The 22436-nt window shown below is 52.7% G+C and overlaps 1 protein-coding gene across 1 annotated transcript in view; it reads left to right on the top strand.

The window, feature by feature from the left end:
- Positions 1 to 1645: 1645 nt before the first annotated feature.
- The window catches only part of OTOA (otoancorin), a gene marked incomplete at its 3' end in the record, with an annotated part of 56113 nt that continues 35322 nt past the window's right edge, over positions 1646 to 22436 (top strand). Inside the window, exons 1-12 of the mRNA XM_023746380.1 lie at positions 1646 to 1736; positions 2067 to 2095; positions 2181 to 2211; positions 2314 to 2341; positions 4016 to 4103; positions 6208 to 6339; positions 8754 to 8989; positions 12481 to 12584; positions 16504 to 16604; positions 17940 to 18079; positions 20559 to 20682; positions 21058 to 21528. Of these exons, the coding sequence (XP_023602148.1) occupies positions 1646 to 1736; positions 2067 to 2095; positions 2181 to 2211; positions 2314 to 2341; positions 4016 to 4103; positions 6208 to 6339; positions 8754 to 8989; positions 12481 to 12584; positions 16504 to 16604; positions 17940 to 18079; positions 20559 to 20682; positions 21058 to 21528 (1575 nt within the window). The remainder of the gene's footprint in view (positions 1737 to 2066; positions 2096 to 2180; positions 2212 to 2313; positions 2342 to 4015; positions 4104 to 6207; positions 6340 to 8753; positions 8990 to 12480; positions 12585 to 16503; positions 16605 to 17939; positions 18080 to 20558; positions 20683 to 21057; positions 21529 to 22436) is intronic.

Raw genomic sequence — 22436 nt, 5'->3', positions numbered from 1 at the left:
TATGTGGAGAAAATGTCAGACCCTTCAGGTTGAGGGCTCAGTCCCACCAAACCTCTTCTACCCCATCTCAGCAGCAAATGCAAGTGGTGGGTCCCCAGGTTCACACAACTTCTGTCTGATTTGCTTACAGATCGAAGGTCCCCACAACCCCCTCCTTATGTGATTAATTTGGTGGAGCAGCTCGCAGAGCTCAGGGAAATACTCATGTTTATTCACCAGTTTATTGAAGGACACGATAAAGGATGCAGATGAGCAGCTCGGTGAAGAGCTACACAGGGAGAGGTTTGGGAGGGTTCTGAGTCCAAGAACTTCTGTCATGTGGCGTTAGGGTGCGCCACCCTCCCAGTGAGGATATGTTTGCCTGCTTGGAAGATGTCTGAACCATGTACTATTGGGATCTTCCTCATTTTGGCATGATCAACTATTAACTTCCATTCCAGCCTCTCTCTGGAGGATGGGGTAGGCCTGAACATTCCAAGCTTTTAATCATGGCTTAGTCTTTCCGGAGATCAGCTCCCATCCGGAAGCCGTCCAGGGGCCACCTAGAGTCGCCTTCATGGAACAGAAGGTGCCCCCGGTGCTCTTGTCACCCAGGAAATTACAAGGATTTCGGGGGCTCTGTGCAGGAGCCGGGGACAGAGAACAATACGTACTTCCTATTATCTCACGCTTTCCCTTCTCTCAGGAATCTCAGCCTTGCGTTACCTGTTGTCCAATATCTAAAAACATTTGTTCATATATTTTGGTTGGTTTTCTAATTATTTAAAGTATGAGGTTTTATCTACTGCCAATGACCCCGTCATATCTGGAAGCGAAAGCTCAACTCCTTCCTTTTTATCAATGAGTGGTGTTCCATTGGGTGGATATGCCACATTTGTTCAAGCCTTCACCTGTTGTTGGCATGCGAGTTGTTTCTAATTTTTGGCTCTTATTAATGAAACTGTACAAGTCTTTGTGTGGACATGTGTGTTAATTTCTCGTGAGTAAATACTTAGGGGTTGGATTCCTGGATCATAGAGTATTATATATTTAACTTTTAAGACATTGCCAAGCAGTTTTCCAAAGTGGCTGTATCAGCAACGTATGTGTAAGAGTTCTTGCTCTACATTACCACCAACACTTGGTATTATCAGGTTTTTAAATATTTAGCCATTATAGGGGGTATGTAGTGGTATCTCATTGTGGATTAAATTTGCATGTTCTGGTAACTAATGATGTTGATCATCTTTAATGTGCTTATTGGCGATTTGTATTTTTTAAATAAAGTTTATCATTCCCTCCGCTCCCCCCCACCCCCCCATTGGCTATCTTCTTCTAACTGAATTGCAAGAGTTCTTTTTATATCCTGGACATACATTCTCTGTTAGATATAACAGAGTCCTTGATTTTAAGCACTCCTCTTGCTTGGTTGAGGGGAATGGGAGAGAGGGTAAGACTTTAAATAGGAGAGAGAGGCTTGTGTCTTAGACTAGGATTGGGGTTTAGATGGGGCAGAGTAGATGGAATTTTAAAATTATTTTGAAAAAACCTCAAAGGATTCTGGGTCCGTTTGTCTTTCCCTTTTGTCTTCTGAATCTTTTTAAATATGTTTAAGAAATCAAACTGAAATTATTTATATGATAATTATGCTGGAATTAATCACAGGATGGCGTCTCAGGAACCTAGGACATACGCTCCCGTCCTTTTCCTTTTTCTGAGCCATGGCGTGGCAAGTCTCGGTGCAAATTCCAGCCAGGGTGAGTCCCAAGGGAGGAAAACTCCCATGGTTCCCACACATGGGAGGGGTGGAGAGGGGATGGGCCAGCTTCGGTACTTGATGCTGTGAGGTATTCCGGAGTGTGTGTGTCCCGGTGTGCGTGCAGGAGCACACGTAGGGTTTTCACGGTTATGCTAAAAGGGGTTTTCAGACCCGGGTTTTCTCACACTGGGCACATGTAGGCGCGGGCTGATTAAAACCCACTATAATTTTCCTTCACGGCTTTTAGGGGGACTCTTATCTGAACCCACATTTGTATCTTTGACGTTTGCACAGTTCAATTCGTTATGCATTCATTGTTTTCTTACAGATTTGCATCCATTGCTGCAAAAAATGGCAGTGAGTATTCCTTTTTCTTTCTTTAACCCAGGCCTCTTCTACGGTTTTGGATGTTATGCTTAACTGCTGTCCCTTTGCCTTTTAGGAAGAAATAATAGATGGGAACTATCTGAATGGTAATGTCCCCACTTGCTGCTTCTGAGAATCTCACACCGAATGTGACCGATCTCTCTGGAGCGACTCGTTTTTAAGCATCTTTCATTTTATTCCCCTTCTAGCGTTCCTGGATCTCATACAGTTTCAAAGGTAACCTGCCCTTGGGGTGGGGGGGAGGGGGGAATGGGATAGATTTTCAGTAAAAGCTCTTCGTGAAAGTCTCTTAGTTGTAAAAGTAATACATACGCATTACAAACAATGTCAACCAGAGCACAAGTGTGTTTTTTTTAAGTAGACACATGTGTTCCACAAACGTATTCCTCTCTGCTCTGGCACAGGGACTGACGGTTACTGAGTGCTCGCTCCGTAGGGGGACTATTCTCAGTGCTTGACGCAGAGAAACACGTCGGTCCTCACTGCACCCTGGGTGGCCCTGCTGCTGTCCCATTAGACAGGATGGTGACACCGGGGCCCAGGGAGGAGGCGTCCGGCCACGCCGCCCGCGGGAACGGGGGGTGGGGGGGGGGGGAGCTCCACACCATGGCCTTCACCGTGGTGTCGTCCGTGCTGCCCACGGTGGTGTGAGATACCTGGGACACAAGGCAGGGTCCTGGAGAGTCTTGGGGAAAGACAAATGTTAGCAGCTAATTATAACACCACGAGGGAGCAGAAATGGAGGCCTTGGGGCCTCATGACAGGGCGCCCAATTATGCTAAAGTGATAGACCCGCATGAACACTCCTCTCCCTAAGATAACTCCAATGGGTAGTTTTGGGTATTTTTTCAGGCTAAAGTGTTTATTTATTAATTTGTTATTCATTCATCACTTATAACAAAAATGGGCTTATGGAAGGCCTTCTAGTGGCTCACAGCAGGAGGGTTTACCGCCGCCAGGCACGCCACTATCTGGAGCAGACGCCTGGCCATAGCTTTTTAGTGGTGAGTGGTGCTCCGCTGAGCGCTCGCCATGCTTGCTGGCCCTCCGCCTGTTACTGGATGTTTGAGTTGGTTCTGGTTTTTGGCTGTTGTGAATGGAGCTGTGCATTTTCTATGTGTTAGGCACTGGGTGAAGCACTTACCCTGTGTAAGCAAATTGAATCCTGACAATTGTATAACAGAAGGGGAAACTGAGGCACAGGGCAATTCAGTAAACTGCTTAAGGCCGCACAGCTGAGTGACTGAGCCAGCATTCAAATCCAGGTTCTGAGCCTACTCTTCACAATCTATTCCAGCCTCTCATGGTGCACACAGCACCTGCTTTTATTTATTATTATTTTTTTAAAAATATATTTTTATTGATTTCAAAGAGGAAAGTTGAGGGAGAGAGAGATAGAAACATCAATGATGAGAGAGAATCACTGATTGGCTGTCTCCTGCACGCCCCCTACTGGGGATCAAGCCTGCAACCTGGGCATGTGCTCTTGACTGGAATCGAATCTGGGACCTTCAGTCCACAGGCCGACGCTGTATCCAGTGAGCTAAACCTGTTAGGGCCTATTTTTAAACTTAATTTAGTAGGACCTTTCTCAGTTCATCTGTTTGAACTGTAGCTGATTTAGGTGGATTGTTGTGGGAAGTGGAATAGTGCACACAGCTCAGAGATTGCTAGTTGTCCTTGGGAGAATGGGATCCAGGCGGATCCCTAAATTGGAACCCCCCCCGACCCCACCCACTGTGTCCCTTCCCCCGGCACGCACAGTTTCTAGCATCCCAGCCACCGCCCCATCCTCTCTGACTTCTATCCCCTGGCCACTCAGCGAGCAGGAGAACTGCCCGGCACAGGGAGCTGCCTTCCTGACCTTCTCCCATCTGTCTCTGACCGAAGCTCCCACCTGTGGACGGCGGACCTGTCCCACGGAGTCCTGGCCTACCTGCACGCACGGAACGTGGCCTTCACCATCCCCAGCCTGCAGGTGTGTGTCGGTGCCCATCCCCGTGTGCTCGCTGTCTGTGCTCAGGGGCTGCAGACTCCGGCCAGGGAAGTGGAGAGTGGGCCAGGTGTAGAGCTGGTCTTCGCCCCCAAAGAAACGTGTTCTGTCCAGTTTTTCTTAAAACACAACACAAGTTCTTTGTCTAGCTCTTATCTTTCTGTCTTTGATGGAGACATGGTGCATTAGGGTATAAGCTGAGCTGCTGTAGCAGAGACCCCAAATTACAGCGCTCAAACAATTTAGTTTCTTTCTGTCTTATGTAATAGTCCACACCTAAGTGGGAGATCCAGACAGGATATTTCAAAAGACCTTCCAGAGACGAGGCTCCTTCTATCTTATCATTTTGTCATTCTCTAGGCTGTTGCCCACATCCCGAAGCAGCACATCCATTCTCCACCCAGGGCGGGGGAGGGGGGCGGCGGGGGAGGAAGTGCAGGTGGGCATCTTTTCCTTTAAGGATGTGACCTGCACTCCCACACTTCCTTCTGCTGACCTTCCTTGGCTCCCAGTCCATAGTCACGTTACTGCAGGCCTTTCTCAGAGGCAACGGACCAGCTCGGACGCGTGGGATTCTATTGCTAAAAGGAACAACAGGGTATAAGTATCCAAGAAATATTTTTCTTCCCTTTTAACTCAACCACAAGCAAGAGTCATGTTAGTCATGGCAGTGGGTCTGTGCCTCAGCGGGTGGTAGGGCTGGTGCGCCGTGTCTTCGCCATGACACCGGGACTAGCACACACAGAAAACGGAGGGAATATTCTCCCAGGATTCAAGAACCATTCTCTGATTCAGCAACGAATTCATGTCATGGATGAAGGAAGGTCTGACATGTCTGTTGTTTCCATGTTTACTTGATGAAAACAAACATATCAGCCAACACTCGCAGCTGCACTGCCTCGGAGAGCTGGGGGTTAGCCATTCACCAGGGTACCCACCTTTGTCTCTACTGCTCATCAGTCTGTGGCAGTTTAAGATAACAAATGCCTGACCCTTTCTCTCTAGCACAGGGGTGGGTCTCATGAAATATATTCTCTATATATAAAAAGCTAATATGCAAAGTGTCCCCTGGGGAGTTCGACCGGAAGACTGGGAGTTCAATCTCTCGCTATGATGTGTGCTGACCACCAGGGGGCGGCGCGGAACATGGCAGGTGACCAGCAGTGGCAGCGGGATGCTGAGGGAGCGAGGGAAGGAGGGGGCGGGGAATCTGATCAGCCCTGATCACTGGCCAGACCTAGGGACCCTACCCATGCACGAATTTCATGCACTGGGCCTCTAGTATATACATATTAGTAGTTATACTGCCTGTCTTCATATATATGTAAATATATACTAGATATTGAGCGAATGAATGATAATACTATACTATCATTGAACAACAAACAAAAAGTCTAAGTATGTCCCATGCAATATTTGGGATACTCTTATGCTAAAAACATTATTCATTGCTGACCTGCAATTTAGACTTAACTGGGTAGCCTGTGTTTTATCTAGCAAACTGGCTAAGTGACGTGCCCAAGGCCGCACGGCCAGTGCGTGGCCGGGTGGGGCTTGCACATGGCTGTCTGGCTCTGGAGACCACCTTTCCCGTGGCACATGCTGCTTGCCTTTCTGCAGCAGCCCCGTCTGAGGGAGGCTGAGGGGAGGACCCCCCAGGGAGCAGAGGGAATCTGTCGGAGAGGCTGCGGAGGGAGGGAGTTGGTTCTTGCTCCCGGAATGCTTGTCTTGCCCTCGTAGCTTGGGGCCTGGGAGAGTGCCCACTTGGGGTGAACTTTCTGGACTTGAAACCTCCATCCCCTCCCGGGACCAGGCAGGCTTCGGAGACGTGGCTGGCTGGCTGGGTGGGGAGCTGGTTGTCACAGGCGGGACGCGGCCAGCATCGCCGAATCTGTGTTTTCCGAGAGAAGTTGGAGGTCTGCACTGTTGTGAGGAACAGCCTTCTTTAAACGCTGGCAGCTGATGAACCCTCCCGCCGGCTTCCCATCAGGTGCTGCTGGGGCCTCCGCAGGGTAGGAGGCGGCCGGGCTGGGCTGCGTGTTCTCTGCTCCCGTCCTGTCCTCACGCACTCTCCTCACACCATGTCCAGGCGGCCGTGGAGCACCACCTGGAGCAGCGGCTGTACCAGCCCCAAAAGCTGCGGGAGGACCTGCGGGGAGCCGACGCCGGGCAGTTCCGCACCGCCATGCAGTGCCTCGCGGAAGACAAGAAGGACCGCTGGGTGAGGTTCCGAGGGGGAGTCAGCGAATGGAGCCTGATTCAGGTTCTGAGCGTGCTTTCTTTTTTAAAAAATATGTTTTTATTGATTTTAGAGGAAGAGGAGGGGAGAGGGAGAGAGAGATAGAAATATCCATGACGAGAGAGAGAGAAACGTGATCGGCTGCCTCCTGCACGCCCACCAGCGATGGAGCCACAGCCCGGGCTTGTGCCCTGACTGACCGGGAACCCATCCAGTGACCTCTTGGCTCCTGGGTTGATGCTCAACCACTGAGCCACACTGGCCGGTCAGGCCCTGACCTTCCGTCTCCTTCTCCCTCCCCAACCCCCTGGCAGTTTTGGGCTGAGATTTTCTCACTTTCTCTGAAGATCAAAGGAAGAGTCGTCTGATTCACATTCTCATGGCACCAGGGGTTTGGCTTAAGAACACGTGTAATGGGTGCTGTGCCCCCAGGGACACTGGGTTCAGAGATAAAAGACTGTCCCTGACCTCAGGGAGTTGACAGTCTGGAGTGGAGACAAATCAGATCATTTTCACAAAAGCTGGTGATGTGAGAGCCAAGCACGGCCTCAGACCCAGAAGCCCGTGGGGCCCAGCCAGGCCGGCCAGGCACCGAGGCTCTGAGATTCCTGTCAGAGGCAGGTCGTGTGGGTCAGTGTCCCCAGAAGGAGTTGAACAATTACACGTTTTCATCCTCACGGGTTTACTTCAAAGCCTGTGATTAAAATAGAATGGACACATTGAACCCGTGAGCTTTTAGTAGAAGTGTAGTGTTTCCTTCCGAAATGAATTGAACTTTTGAAAAAATACAGAGTAAATAATAGAAAAGGAAGTGCCAGTTTATGCAAAATGGGGATTCCCATGAAAGCGACGCTGATTAATGCGCACTGTGGGTTCCCACGTGCCCGGCGCTGCTCCCAGGGAATGGCCCGGAAGCTGTTTCTGAAAAGGGCCTGGTGTCAGCGCTCGAGGCTTTGCAGGCCTGCAGCTGCACAGCGGCTCACCTTCCCTGGGCAGGCAGGCACCACAGGTGGCAGGTGAGTGGGCGTGGAGGGCTCCAGTGACACTGTCCCCAGCAGCGGCAGTGGGCTTGTGGGCTCAGGACGGACCCTGGGCGGGTGCTGACTTCTCTCAGGACCTCCTGAAACAGGGCCGGAGGAATCTGACCATTTCGATACTCAGAGGAGGAGATGAGGGGAGAGATTGGGCGGTCACCTCGGGCTTCGGGGCTTAAAGGCGTGGCCTCCTGGTGCGCTGTGAGCCTGCTGGCCTCGGCTGAGCCCATGGGCCCTTCTCAGAATAATGTGTTAAATCTATAAAATAAAATACAAATGGCGACAAAGGAAGTCAATTCGATTGAAATACATTCATCAAAATGTGTAAATATAACACTGTGGACTGTCTCCTAAGCACCTACCGAGTATTGTCTCCTTCCAGGTGGGTTAGAGGCAGGCACTCATTCTATCTCGTTAAAGAGGGGGACGCGGACTTCAAGGCTGAAGTGATTCGCTCAGGAACACACACACAGTAAGCGCAGGGCCTGGGGTCTGAATCTGAGGATGTCCGGCCCTCGGACGCATGGGCTCACCCTATAGGAGGGCCGTGGGCACCTCCAAGAAGACACACGGCTTGGCTCAGCGCTTGGTGCGTAGTCAGTGCTCAGTGAATGGTGGCTGTTATTTTCGGAGGGTGTGGGTGAAGGACAGTGGGCCCAATCAGGTGTGACAGCCCTGTCAGCATTGCTGGGTTCTGTGGCTCACAGGATTCATTCATTCACTCATTCATTCATTCAGTCACTCATTCAGTCATTCAACAGGTTATTTCTCAAGGTTGTCTACGTACCAGGCATTCTGTTGGGCACATGGCTTGGGCCTCAGGGACCCCCTGGACCAACCCCACACTAGAATCAGGTGCCAGGGCTCCGGCCACCCCAGTGAGGTCAGATGCTACGATGGTGCTGGGCGCCTGCCCAGTGAGGCTGACGTGCTGACCGAGTTGACCACCGGCTTGGAGGAGCGACAGCCCATGAGCATCTCGGATGCATCACAGAGTTTGGCTCAAGATGCTCCTAGGAGCACGTACTGGGGGGAGAATTGATCTGACTGAAGTAGGAGGAGGTCAGAGAGGACATCAATTATGTGACGCCTGCGCTCAGCCTTGGAGGATGAGCTGGTTTCAGTAGGGGAAGGAATTGGGGAGGAATTCCAGCTGGAACAGGGCCGGGTGTGGCAGTCACAGGCATCTCAGAACAGGCTGTGCAGTGGGTGGGCAGGTGGAGGCCTTGACGTGGAGAAGGGTTGCCATGGCAGTGTGGGGTCACACAGTGGTCCTTCCTTTCCTCGCTGCTGCCAAGTGGGTCCCTTCAGCGCCTCTGCGTTGAGACCGCGCTCAAGACCACCCGCTTCCTGTGCCTTTAGGAGCTGGAAGGCATCGTCATCGATGTGGGGGAGATTCGGAAACAAGCCTTGCAGAGCCCGGGCGTGAACCGCAGCCTGCTTCTCATCACGCTGGAGCGGTGCTTCCAGGAGCTGAGCTCCCTGGAGTGCGTGGCGGTCCTGGGCAAGGTGCTGCGGGGGTCCCCGGGCCGCTTCCTGCAGCCCGGCCTCCCAGCGAGGCTGCCCGCGGGCCTGCGCGAGGACGCCTTCAGGAACCTGTGAGTCCCCACCCCCCCCTGCCCTCAGGTTCCTGTGAGAGTCCAGGCGGTGACACAGGGTGTCCAAAACATGTATGCGCACTGAGTGATTATGAAGTCTGCTTATTAACATGCTGTTCATTTTCAAAATTTAAAAGCATCTACAGAAATGAATAATTTTTTTTGTTAATGCCTGTTTCAAACTGATGACCCTTCTGGTCCAGGTGCTGCTGATAACGCGCTGGAATCGCAACATCAAGAATCACTTCGTGTGGTATCTGTGCGCCCTCAATTCGTCAACTGTTGCCGGTTTTGTACCGTAAACTTTATCTTTTATGTCTCCCCAGACAAAAAAGTCCGGTGGATAAATTTTCTTTGTTCAAAGCTTATTCTGGCTTCACCCATTATTTTAAATCGGTTAATCCTGAAAAGGAGTGAAAATTGAGCGAATTATCTGCTGATAAAGCGTGTCTACATTTTTATACACACTTGGGTAGAAAGGCAATGTTCGTACTTCAACTGCATTTTCAAATTCCCACTAGCATTTTAGGATGAATTTCCTTTGTTCAAAGCTTAGTCTGGCTGAAAAGAAAGAAGCATCAATTGAGCCACAGGCGTGAAAGTGTGGCACGTGTTTTGGGACACCCTGTACATGGCAGAGGGAGAGGGCGGATGGAACAGGTCAGTGTGTGAGGTCTGGAACAGAAGCTGGAAACCTGTGGAGTTTAGAGGTGGTTTGATTAGTATCTTCCAAATTCCAGTCACTCCGGACCTCACAAATTTTGCCACATCTACACACATCTGTGCTATTATTTGCTTCCTGTTTTTCTTTATAGTGACTCAATCTTTTTCCTTAGTATTTATTTGAAAAGCAAATTTGATCTCATTACTGCAAATGGGAAATGAGTATTATTTGTCTTAAGTAAAAGTAGTCATAAAAGTAAAAAACGATAACAGAGAAAATGGTGCCACTCAATGCCAGCGAGGCGTGTGCTCCCGGCGCCTGAGCTCGGCCTCCTGTCAGTGGAAAGGAGCTGGGCCTGAAGGCGCCCTCACACCCACCCTCCTCCAGAGGGCGGGGCTGGCGGGTGCTGCGGGAGTGGGGGTGGGGAGGAGGGGGCAGCACCTCGCCCTGTGAAATTACACCTTGGGTGCCGGACGCCCAGTTAGAGGGTTGTGTCCGGGACTTGACAGGCCCTAGGCATTGCGACCCTTGCCAGCTCCCCTTTTACTAATTATATCTCTTTATGGCCCTAAAGGGCCTTTCCAACCCTAAAAACGATTTAGATGAAGGAAAAGACCGGTGAAACAACCACTTGGGAGCGTCTTGTTTCCAAAAGGGAATCATCGGATCCTGTAGTTGAATAGTTTCAGGCGCAGTTAAATCCAGAAGCTCACATCACGTGAGGAACATCTTTGGACTGTTGTCTCCCAGCTCTGCCGTCCTGACGTCAGGCTCCCACCCCACCCCCTGCGAGCGAGGCCTTTCCGCCATCCTCAGAGCGCCCTGCCCAGAGGGGCAAAGTCTCTTTCCAGCAGGTCCAGCAAAGTCCCGACCTGATTCTCACTGGTCCCGACTGGGTCACATGCCGTTCTGGGTCCAGTCACTGCTGCAAATGGATCTAATAGGCTCAGTGCTTAGGTGGCTGACAGTCCCACGCAAACCTCGTGGGTGAACCAGGAGGAGAAGTGTTTCTCCAAGAGAAATCGAGGTGCTTTGTGAAGAAGAGGGGTGTGGAGGGCCACTGCAAACACGTCCTATGGGCCCTGGATAACAGGGGGAAAGGTCACGGATCTCGCGGACAGAAAGACTCGGAATAATGCCTATCTAACATTCCCTGACCCCGGTTCTCAGCGCCGGAGTGGGGCCCGGAATATGCCCCACGCCCCCTGAAGACACGCTAACGCGTCATCCAAACAGCCTCTTCTTTTATGGATAAGGGATCTGAGGCCCAAAGAGGGGGGCTTGCCTTACTCTTGCCAGTTTTGTCCTTTTCCTACTCGGCTCGTCACCCCTCTTCTTCTTGTGAGGATGATCCTTTAATCCCTCCCTCATTTTTCAGACGAGGAAACTGAGGCACGAAGAGATGAACTCCCCCAGGTCAGACTACAGGGACCGCAGAGCCTGCGTGTTTGCTGGTGGGTGAGGTTTCCCATGAAGGAGGCTCACCATTCCCCCAGAACCCCGTGTGCTGCCCTGTCACCCCCTCAGGCCTGGAAAACAAAAACAACAGACAAAAAAATCCAATGAAAACAAAAACACAGAAAGAAGATATTAAGAAGGACTTCAGGGAAAGTTTGCTTGTTCGCTGTGACGTGGCTGGGAGAGTGGCCAGGGGAAAGTCTAAGCTTGGAAAAGGCTGGGGACGCGCCCGGTGGGGAGTTGGTTTCAGTGGGGGGGGGGGGGGGGGAGGGGCAGGGAGACTTCCCGGAGAGAGACCCAGCTGCTTTGCAGGTTGAACAGGGTGGTGAGCTGTGCCAGATGCTGTGATGGGTCAACTCGTCTTTGGGCCAAACGGGACCAGCAAGGAGGTCACGGCGACGTGGGTCAGAGGAGTGGGGTGGAGGTGAGGAGACCAGACCTCAGTGGCTAACAGGGACCGGACACTCGGCCCAGCGGCATGTCTGCAAGCAGCACAGCAGCCGATGGCAGGTGCGGTGAGGACGTGGTGAAGCCAGGCCCGCACACGCTGCTGCTGAGAACGGAAACGGTGCAGTGACTTTGGAAAACAGTCTGGCAGTTTCTCAAAAGGCTACTTGTAGAGCCGCCACTTCGCCCAGCCACATCCACACCCGGGCATGTATCCAAGAGAAATGACAGTGTGTGTCCACAGAAACCGTGTACATGGATGATTGCGGCAGCCTGGTCATAACAGACAGAGGGGGGCCCTCCGAGCCCGCCAGCTGATGAACGGGTGAAGAGCACGTGGTGTGTCCGCACAGACACCAAAGGAATGAAGTGCTAACGCCGTGAACCTTGGCAACATGACGCCGAATGGAAGAAGCCAGTCCCCGGGATGCCGCTGCATCTGATTCCATTGATCTGAAATGTCTGGAAGCGGCAAATCCACAGAGACAGGAAGCAGATGCGGGTCTGTAGGAGTGGGGGCGCTAGCAGTTGAGGGCACGGGGATTCTCCGTGAGGTGCTTAGCATGTTCTAACGTCGATTGTGGTAATGGTTGTACAACTCTGTGGTTGTCCTGGACACCACCAGCGTGTCCACTTTAAATGGGAATTGTATGGTATGTGAGTTATAACTTCAAATCAGGATGCTTCCCAAAACAGTGGCCTTGAGGTGAGGACGTGGAGACCGGTCTTTGGAAGGGGCCCAACGGAGGCAGAGGAGGAAATGGGAAACCAGGCTTCCGTACAGCAAGGGGGGCAGGAGGGTTTCCAACACGAGGGGGGCGGGGGGTCGCGGGGGAGGGGCTCGGGGCATGAGCCCGTCTGCCCCTCAAGGCAGCCTCCACCTGTTTTGTTCCTTAGTTGACACCTGTGTTGTGTCCTTTAGGTCCGCGGTGTTCAAAGACCTCTACGACCAAACCCCGGCCCGTTCCCAGAGAGCCCTCTACTCCTGGATGGCGGGCGCGCTGCGGGCGTCCTCCAGCGCCACCGGTGAGCCTGCTGGCGGCCCCGCCCGAGGGCCGTGATCCTCGAAACAGCTGCCGCGTCTCCAAAGGCGGGGCTTCGAGTTCAGTGTCACTCAGGGTTTTTACCTGCCTCTCCCCAAACTTGCAGGAAGAGTTTGTGTGGCTCGTGGAATAAAACACGAACCCCGCTTCACCAGGCCTGAAATCAGGCTGCATCCGTGTCTCCCAGATGGCACCCCGGCTCCTGGTGGGATGGAAGTGGGTGCCTCCTAGACTTGATGAGAGCCTTTGGAGTGAGGCCACAGGTTCAAAATCTGTATGAAAACCTCTGTGTGACAGTGGCACAAGGTGACCTTTAAAAATAAAATCTAGCCTGGCCCGCGTGGCTCAGTGGTTGAGCATTGACCTATGAACCAGAAGGTCATGGTTTGATTCCCAGTCAGGGCACAAGCCTGGGTTGCAGGCTCCATCCCCAGTGGGAGGCATGCAGGAGGCAGACGGTCAATGATTCTCTCTCATCATTGATGTTTCTATCTCACTCCCTCTCCCTTCCTCTTTGAAATCAATAAAAATATATTTAAACAAATAAAAAATAAAATATAGGAAATAAAGCACAGAAGTTTAGGCCTAAGCTTCCTGGCAACCAAAGCAGAAATAGGTCAGGATGCATTTATTTGAGAGATGCTCATTAAAAACCTGCCGTGTCCCTCCAGGGGCACATAGAGTCCAGTTCCTTGGAGACAGGAAGTAGCATGCTGGTCGTGTGGTGGGGGTGGGGTGGAGGGGTGAAGGGGAGGAGGAGGGTTCGTGTTTTGGGAGCAGAGGTCCGGTTTTGCAAGATGAGAGAGTTCTGAGGTGGACAGCAGGAGAGCCGACAGCCGTGGGTGTGCTGGAGGCGCTGTGCTGTGCATGCAAGGCGGCCAGACGGAAGATTTATGGGGCGCATTTGCCCACAGCTGAAAACGAGCGATACAGAAAGAGCACGGCTCTGTGGGTGAGCAACGCCAACAGTTCTTTAGTAGCTTTAGCTTGTTGAGTGTTAATGTTAGCAATACACACAGGGCAGACTTTTAAAACACCTTTAGAAAGCCTCCCATTTGTCGGCCACTTGGGACAGAGGAACGGGAGACAGTCTTCGCTGACGCGAGCTACTGCTGTACCCGAGGGGAGGTGCAGAGGCCGGCAGGCTTGGCACGCATTTTGTACAAAGGGACAGAGTAAATACGTTAGACTTTGTGCACCTATGGGCTCTGCCTCCACGAGTCAGCTCTGGTGTTACAGCGAAAGCAGACACAGGCAGTAGATGAACAGGCCTGGCTGTGCCCCATAAAACCTTGATGGGCACTGAAATCTGAATTTCATGTAATTTTCATGGGTCACAAAATATTCTTTCTTTTTTGATTTTTCTTTCAACGATCGAAAAGTGTAAAAACCAAGCTTGCCGGTGGCACAAGCACAGGTGGTGCGCTGTGGCCGGCAGGCCCTGGGCCAGGCAATCAGGAACGACCTGGCATTTCTACTGTTTAATCTCGTCACCACTCCCCTAGCCCTATCCCCTCTGGCCACCATCAGTCTGTTCTCTGCGCCTATGAGTCTGTTTCAGTTTTGTTTGTTCATTTATTTTGTTTTTTAGATTCCACATGTAAGTGAGATCACATGGTCTTTTCTCTGTCTAACATTTCACTTAGCATAATGCCCTCTAGATCCATCAGTGTTGTCACAAATTAAAAAAAAATTTTGGGGTTAAACCTCATCTGAGGATATTTTTTCCATTGATTTTTAGAGACAGTAGAAGGAAGGGAGGGGAGGAGGGAGGGAAAGAGAAGGAGAGAGAGGAGAGAGAAAAGGGGAGAAAGAAAGAGCGAGATGTGAGAGACACACATTGTTTGGTTGCCTCCTGATTGAGCCCCAACTGGGGCCGGGGATCGAACCTGCAACCCAGGCATGTGCCCTTGAACGGAATTGAGCCCGAGACCCTTTATTGCACAAGGGGATGCTCTAACCATTGAGCAACACCAGCCAGGGCAAGATTTTATTCTTTTTTTATTGTTTAAAGTATTACATATGTCTCCTTTTTCCCCATTGACCCCTCCCTCTGGCCACCCCCACCCCCGAGGGCAGGCCCCCACCACCCCAGGGCTTGTGTCCATGGGCTATGCTTATATGCATGCCTACAAGTCCTTTGGTTGACCTCTAACCCCCCCTCCCCCACCCCTTGTCTCTGGATCTATTTTTGTTCATCAGTTTATGTTCATTATATTCCACAAATGAGTGAGATCATGTGATATTTATCTTTCTCTGACTGGCTTATTTCACTTAGCATAATGCTCTCCAGTTCCATCCATGCTGTTGCAAATGGTAAGAATTCCTTCTTTTTACAGCAGCATAGTATTCCATCGTGTGGATGTACCACAGTTTTCTAATCCATTCATCTGCTGATGGGCACTTAGGCTGTTTCCAGATCTTAGCTATGGTGAATTGTGCTGCTATGAACATAGGGGTGCATATATGCCTGGTGCACCCCTATGTTCACCCCTATGATTGGTGTTATCTGTTTTCTTGGGATATATTCCTAGAAAGTAGGATCCCTGGGTCAAATGGCAGTTCCATTTTTAGTTTTTTGAGGAATCTCCATACTGTCTTCCACAGTGGCTGCACCAGTCTGCATTCCCATCGCAGTGGGATTAAACCCTTATCAGAGATAGCATTGGCAAATATGTTCTCCCATGCAGTGAGCTTCTTGTTGTTTTGTTGATTGTTTCTAAGATTTTATTATTTTTTTATAGCTGAGTAATACTTCATTGTGGATACATACCGCTTCTTTATCAGCTACTGATGGACACCTGGGCTGCCCCCCTATCTCGGCTCTTGTAAATAATGCTGGGGTGCAGATAGCTTTTCAAATTAGTGTTTTCATTTCCTTCAGAGAAGTACCCTGGAGAGGGATTGCTGGGTCATAAGGTCATTCTATTTTTATGTTTTTGAGGACCCCCATACTGTTCTCCATCGTGGCTGCACCGATCTGCACTCCCATTCACGGTGCACGAGGGTCCCTTTTCTCCACATGATGGTTCTTCAAGTTCTGTTGACATCCCACTGACGGGGAAATTCAAAGAGTGGCGAGTCCTCTGGGAGTTCAGAGGAGAGAGAGTACTGCTGGCTGGGAGACAAGGTGGGCTGTAGGGAAGAGGAGATGTGTGAGCTCAATTTCGAAGGTAGGATTTGGAAGCAGAAGGGTATCAGGGGTGGGGAACGTTCGGCCTGCGGACTGTATAAGTCCCTCAAAACCATTTGGTCTGGCCCTGCCAAGGCATTGGGGGTGAGTTAATGAAATGTTTGACCAAATACAGCAGGCTCATTTTTAAGTTGATAATTTTGTATGGCCCGTAAATGATGTCATAAACATCCAAATGGCGCTTGGCAGAAGAAATGTTCCCCAGCCCTGGTTAGGTGAAAGGCATTCCTGCTCACAGGAAGGGCCTGAGCACGCAGAGCTTGGCAAACGTGGGGTGCGTACAAGTGGTTTGGTTTGGCTCAAGTCTAGTAACATGGTGATAATCAGCAAGGATGATAACTATTATTAGTAATAAAAGAGTCAGATACATTTAAAGTTGCCAGGTTACTTAGTAACTAAGTGAGCTAAAATAAAGCTCTATTCTGTGGTCTGAAGTCTTAACAAATAACCTGCATCTCTAACAGCTCCCGGGGCTGCTGGTGCGGCCTGTGCAGGCAGCACACTGCTGAGTGACAAAGCCCTGTTGGCGGCGTCTGCGCCTCCCAGTGCTCGGCGAGCGTCCGGGGGCCAGGGTGCTGCCCGTGAACGTCATCGGGTGAACTAACGGGTTCATGAATGCAGGAAGGAGGTCCTGCCATCAGGCCCCACCGCAGTGCAGGGCTCTTACTCACCCATTCACTTACGAACCCATTCATTTATTTGCTTGCAGATGGGTCTGCTTCATGGGTCAGCGCAGAAACCTTATGGATTTTGGGCAGATACATGGTTCACCTACCCCTTGAAGAAATTACGAAAATCAGTCCCATGGAAGTAAGTCGGGAAGGCACACTTGCTAACTCACCGGGAGGAGGTCAGCCAGCAGCCCAGGGTAGCCGGGTCTCTAAGAAAACGCTTGGAGAGCGGCCTCAAGCCGTCAGCCCCCGACTGTGTTCTTGTGCAGACGAACCCAGAAAAGGGAAGGGTTGTGGCCACTGAGACAGCTCTGACGCGAGCCAACGTGACAGGAGGTTGGCTGTGAACCAAAAATCACGAGTATTTTCGTCCTCCAGAAAGGCCACGGAAAATAGCGCTAGGTTTCCCGGCCGGAGGCGTGAACCCGAGTGGAAGCAACATGGAGTAGCAGCACTGAGCTCTGTCCTGCGCTGCTTAGCTCGTGGCCAGCCTGTTGCTCTCCTGATGTTGACCCAGTGACCCTGACTCTGGACTGCAGCCTCCTAAGCACGCCGCCAACCGGAGGCGCTCACGGAGCGGTGGGCTCGCCTCCGCCTCTATCCCGAGCGCCCAGCTGGCCAGTCATCTACTCTCAGTGAGAGAAGTCTTTGCAGCAAAGTGACAGGCTGTGCAAGGGCCGACTGACCCAGCAATGCCTGGCTATTACGAAGCCAGAGGCAGCACGGGGCTCCTCTTTCTACCTGGGAGGCTGGGCACGTGTTGAATGTCTTGATTTTGTAACCTGATTACAACATGGGCTGACCCCGCTGTGCCCTCCCAGTGCTGAGTCCAGGAGGTGAGAAGACAGGTTAGATTCCGAGGAAGCTGGGCAGGGGACATTGCTAGGGTCAGGTCCCACACGCACCTTTTCTTCTGCGTCTAGAAGTGTGGGGAAGGGCGGGGAAAGCAGGCCCCTGCCGAGGGCATGTCACAGGGGCAACGGGCAGTCTCTGGGGGAGAGGCAGCTGTACGAGGCCTTTAAGCACAGAAAACAGTGCGTTGAAACATCGGGACATTAAGGGGACAGCCTTGGACACAGGCAAAAAGTGAGCAGGAATAGAAAGATACTAATATGCTGCTCAGATTCTTTCTATTCTAGTTCACTTTTTAGTCTTACAAAGAATACATGTTTTTAATTTCCTGAGGCCATTTATAAACTCACTCATCTATTCAAAAAACTCTGATTCCCCAAAGCAGGAAATGTGTGGTCCACATTCTCTAACCCAAGTATAACAAATCTAGAAGTAAATGCCCAAGTATTAGCTTAAAAAAGTCCAGCTTCATGGGTGGTAGAAGTAATGCTCCTTAAATACCAGGGGGCTTTCTGAGGCAGGAAGCACTGCACACCGTGTCTGGGATGGCGCAGCACAGACCCCGGGCGGGTGCCGCGGCCACGCCCCTCCTCCGCCTGACCTTTCTGTGCTTGTCCACCAGATCGGGCTGTTCATCAGCTATGACAACGCCACCAAGCAGCTGGACACCGTCTATGACATCACGCCGGAGCTGGCCCAGGCGTTCCTGGAGCGGATTGGCTCCTCCGACTTCGACATGAGGAACGCCTCCACCGTCCACAGGCAGGGCCCTCCGAGCTTTGCCCAAGACGCGCTCTAAGCTCAGGTTCCTCTGAGCAGCAAAGGCTCCGGGAGGGAAGGGGAGTGGCTGGTCCGTGAATAGTCTCAGGGGAGGGGCTTCCCCAGAGACCTCTCCAAGGCCTGAGGGGCACAGAGGCTTTCTGGGGTCTCCTGGGTGCCAGGCATTTTATGCAGCGTTGTCAAGCTCAGGGTTTAAGCCTCGGCACGCTGTCCGTCCCAAGGTAAATGTGTAATTCCCAGTGAGCTGGGCGGAGTGTTGGAAACAGCTCCTGGGTCCCCATACTTGTGAACCCTTGTTCTCTAGACTCTCCGGTGGGTTGTTAGACCCCAGATGAGATCAGCTCTAGAATTTAGGGGTTGTAATGGGATCCTCCAGGAGCCATTGCCAGCAGGAGCTGTGCCCAGGAAGAGTCCGAATGTCGGGGGGATGGGCATGCAGTGTGTGTGTGTGTGTGTGTGTGTGTGTGTGTGTGTGTGTATGTGAGAATACCCAGGCCTTGCTGTCTCCTCCAACATCACCTACCACCTTCCAGTTTTTCAAGCTCACGTGTGAGAATGTTCTTACATAAAACTGTTACCCCTTCTTCCTCCATCCCTAGTAATTCTCACCAGCAGCCTGGGTCCCCTGTTTCTATGGTTACACGAAGGATACCTTAGTGCAGCGGTTCTCAACCTGTGGGTCGCGACCCCTTTGGCGGTCGAACGACCCTTTCACAGGGGTCACCTAAGACCATTCTGCATATCAGATATTTACATTACGATCCATAACAGTAGCAACATTACAGTTATGAAGTAGCAACGAAAATAATTTTATTGGTTGGGGGTCACCACAACATGAGGAACTGTATTAAAGGGTCACGGCATTAGGAAGGTTGAGAACCGCTGCCTTAGTGGGACCTGAGCCAGGCCTGGTGTGATCCTGGCTCTGCAACTTATCAGCTGTGTGATTTCAGCAGTGTTCACGCCCCTCTCTGTGCCCCCTTTTTTCTGCCCGTGAAAGGGGAGGCCAGGGCCTGCCCACCTCACTGAGTCCTTGTAAGGACCACACACACGGGACACAGTTATGTGCTCAAGAAATGTTAGTTATTCTCAATGCGCTTATGCACACTCAGCCTTCACTTCCCCCGGCATCTTTCTCATTCGACACAATTTCAGACCCTCCCTGACCCGGTTGCTCTCCTGTGGACACGTCTGAGCATGTCCGTGTCCTGGGAGGGCGGAGCCAGGCGGGGCATGGCCAACAGGGCGGTCACCACACCACGTCCAGGAGATAGTGCGGAATGCTAAGAGCAGCCAGGACCGAACGTGTGGTCCGTCCCCACCAGGAAGTGTGCTAACCTTCAGCATGCCTCTCCTCACACGCGCAGTGTTCCCCGTCCTGCACCCATCACATGTGCTACGTGTGCTCACCAAAAAGCAAACCTGCCCTGTCAAAGCCTCCGGGCCCAGCCCTGTGCAGACGGACTGTGGGCAGCAGCAGCCTGGCCGCCCTGTGCAGACGGACTGTGGGCGGCAGCCTTGCCGCCCTGTGCAGACGGACCGTGGGCAGCAGCAGCCTGGCCGCCCTGTGCAGACGGACCGTGGGCAGCAGCCTGGCCGCCCTGCGTAGACGGACTGTGGGCAGCAGCCTGGCCGCCCTGCGCAGACGGACCGTGGGCAGCAGCCTGGCCGCCCTGCGCAGACGGACCGTGGGCAGCAGCCTGGCCGCCCTGTGCAGATGGACTGTGGGCAGCAGCCTTGCCACCCTGCGCAGAGGGACCATGGGCAGCAGCAGCCTTGCCGCCCTGTGCAGAGGGACCATGGGCAGCAGCAGCCTTGCCGCCCTGCGCAGAGGGACCATGGGCAGCAGCAGCCTTGCCGCCCTGTGCAGACGGACTGTGGGCAGCAGCCTGGCCGCCCTGTGCAGACGGACTGTGGGCAGCAGCCTGGCTGCCCTGTGCAGACAGACTGTGGGCAGCAGCAACCTTGCCGCCCTGTGCAGATGGACCGTGGGCAGCAGCCTTGCCGCCCTGTGCAGACGGACTGTGGGCGGCAGCAGCCTTGCCGCCCTGTGCAGAGGGACCATGGGCAGCAGAGAAGTCAGGTGACCTGCCGAGTCCGCTGGCCTGAAGCTGGGCTCTTCACCACAGGGGACGGCGTTCCCAGCTGGACCAGGGTCACGTCCCACTGCTGCCCGACACGCCTCTGTCTCCTTGGTTTTCTGTCCTTTGGAGGTCATTATCACCTGGGTGTGGTTTGCAAAGCATCCTGGCCATGAATCTGGGCCCCAGAGGACCCCTGGCGGGCGGCGCCGTCTCCCAGGAAAGGGGGTGTCTCTGTGGCTAACTCTGCACAGGCTGCTCTCAGGCCCCCCCCACCCAGGAGGAGAGCTGACCGCTGGACCCAGCTCCGAGCCCAGCCCCACTGCTTGTCCTGTGCAGGTCCCCGCGCCCTGCGCCAGGCCCCTTCTCCTCTCACACAGGCTGGGGCTGCTCGTCTGTTTCTATGGAGACCTGGAGCTGCTGGACGCCGCGCTGGCCCGAGTCCTCCTCCACCAGATGATCAAGTGCAGCCGTCTCCGGGGCTTCCAGGCTGGTGTCCAGAAGGTGCGGATGGGATGCACAGCCCGGGCCGGGGCTTCAGTTTTACTGGCCAGAGAAATGGGGAGTCTTGCCCGGCCTTTGAGAGAAACATGTAAGGTTAGTCGGGACCTAGGTCCAGCCAGAGTAGACGGTGCCTCAAACACACGAGCTTAACAGGGGAAGGAGCAACACAAAACTAGGAAAAAGCTTGGTGAGATCAAAATTCTCTCAGAATGGCCACCTCAAACTTAGAGGAGCGGGTCACTGGGGGATGGTAAGTGCAGCTCCTGAGTGCTCAGGTGGAGCCAGACTGCGTGTCTGACCAGCGCCCAGGTGATGTGCTGCTGCGGCCCAAAGACCACACGTGAGCAGTGCTGCTCTAGCACCCTCGCTGAGCAGATGTGGAAGCAGGTGTGGGAGCAGGTGTGGAGCAGATGTGGGAGCAGGTGTGGAGCAGATGTGGGAGCAGGTGTGGAAACAGGTGTGGGAGCAGGTGCGGGAGCAGGTGTGGAGCAGGTGCGGGAGCAGGTGCGGGAGCAGGTGTGGGAGCAGGTGTGGGAGCAGGTGTGGAGCAGGTGTGGAGCAGGTGTGGGAGCAGGTGCGGGAGCAGGTGTGGAGCAGGTGTGGGAGCAGGTGTGGGAGCAGGTGTGGGAGCAGGTGTGGAGCAGGTGTGGGAGCAGATGTGGGAGCAGGTGTGGGAGCAGGTGTGGGAGCAGGTGTGGGAGCAGGTGTGGAGCAGGTGTGGAGCAGGTGTGGGAGCAGGTGTGGAAGCAGGTGTGGGAGCAGGTGTGGGAGCAGGTGCTGGAGCCGGTGTGGGAGCAGATGTGGGAGCAGTTGTGGGAGCAGATGTGGGAGCAGATGTGGAAGCAGGTGTGAAAGCAGGTGCGGGAGCAGGTGTGGGAGCAAATGTGGGAGCAGGTGTGGGAGCAGGTGCTGGAGCAGGTGCGGGAGCAGAGCGCTAGCGAAGGAAAGCGGCTGCGTTGGGGGAACAGGTGCTGGGATGGCCATTTCTTTCACTTCACTCTGCTGCCCCCAAGTGGCCGTTTCAGGACGGCCCGGAACACGGGGTACACACATCTGAAGTAAATGCATAGGTTCTTCATACAAATCCAGGTGTTAGAACATGAACCGTGCTTGCTTTTTTCCTTTTGTGCAGAGGTCATGTTATAAGTGGCGACTGGAAGCAATTGGGAAACACACATGACTAGCGCTAGGCAGACATAACATCATTGTTCAGGTGGTCATAGAAGCGTGGGATTTTGTAAGATATCATTTTAAGTGAAAAATATAGAAAAGTGCACTTCTGTTCATATCCCAATCATGTAAAAATATGTACTGTGGTTTATTTATAAAGTACATGTTTATGAAGGCATAGAGGTCTTAGCAGCCGGCAGTTATTTGCATGAGGCAGGGTTTCCAGGAGACTTACTTTTTGTTACCACTGGGAATTACGTTGGCATAGATTGCATATCACCATGAGAACCCCTGGGTGTTTCAGGAAGGAAGACAGCCACGTATACCGCAGTAGAGTTCAAGGTCACAAAGGAAAGCAGATACTGTGCAAGGGGGTGGCTCTATGGGTGAAGCTGACGAAATTTCCTCCTGCCATGCGTTCAGGCTGATTTAGTAACAGTTAGAATTTAAATGAAGCACAAGGTCTAGGCCGGAGGAGGCGGTGTGCTCATTAGGGTGACTCGCTGTCTGGGCCTGGCAGGAGTCCCTCCCTGCCTAGGGTCCTCTCCCACTGGCGAGGCAGGGTGCTGGGAGGCAGGGTGCTG

This window comes from Myotis lucifugus, unplaced genomic scaffold (assembly GCF_000147115.1).
Source record: "Myotis lucifugus unplaced genomic scaffold, Myoluc2.0 scaffold_669, whole genome shotgun sequence".
NCBI classification, from domain to species: Eukaryota; Metazoa; Chordata; class Mammalia; order Chiroptera; family Vespertilionidae; genus Myotis; species Myotis lucifugus.
This window is presented reverse-complemented; position numbering and strand designations above follow the sequence as displayed.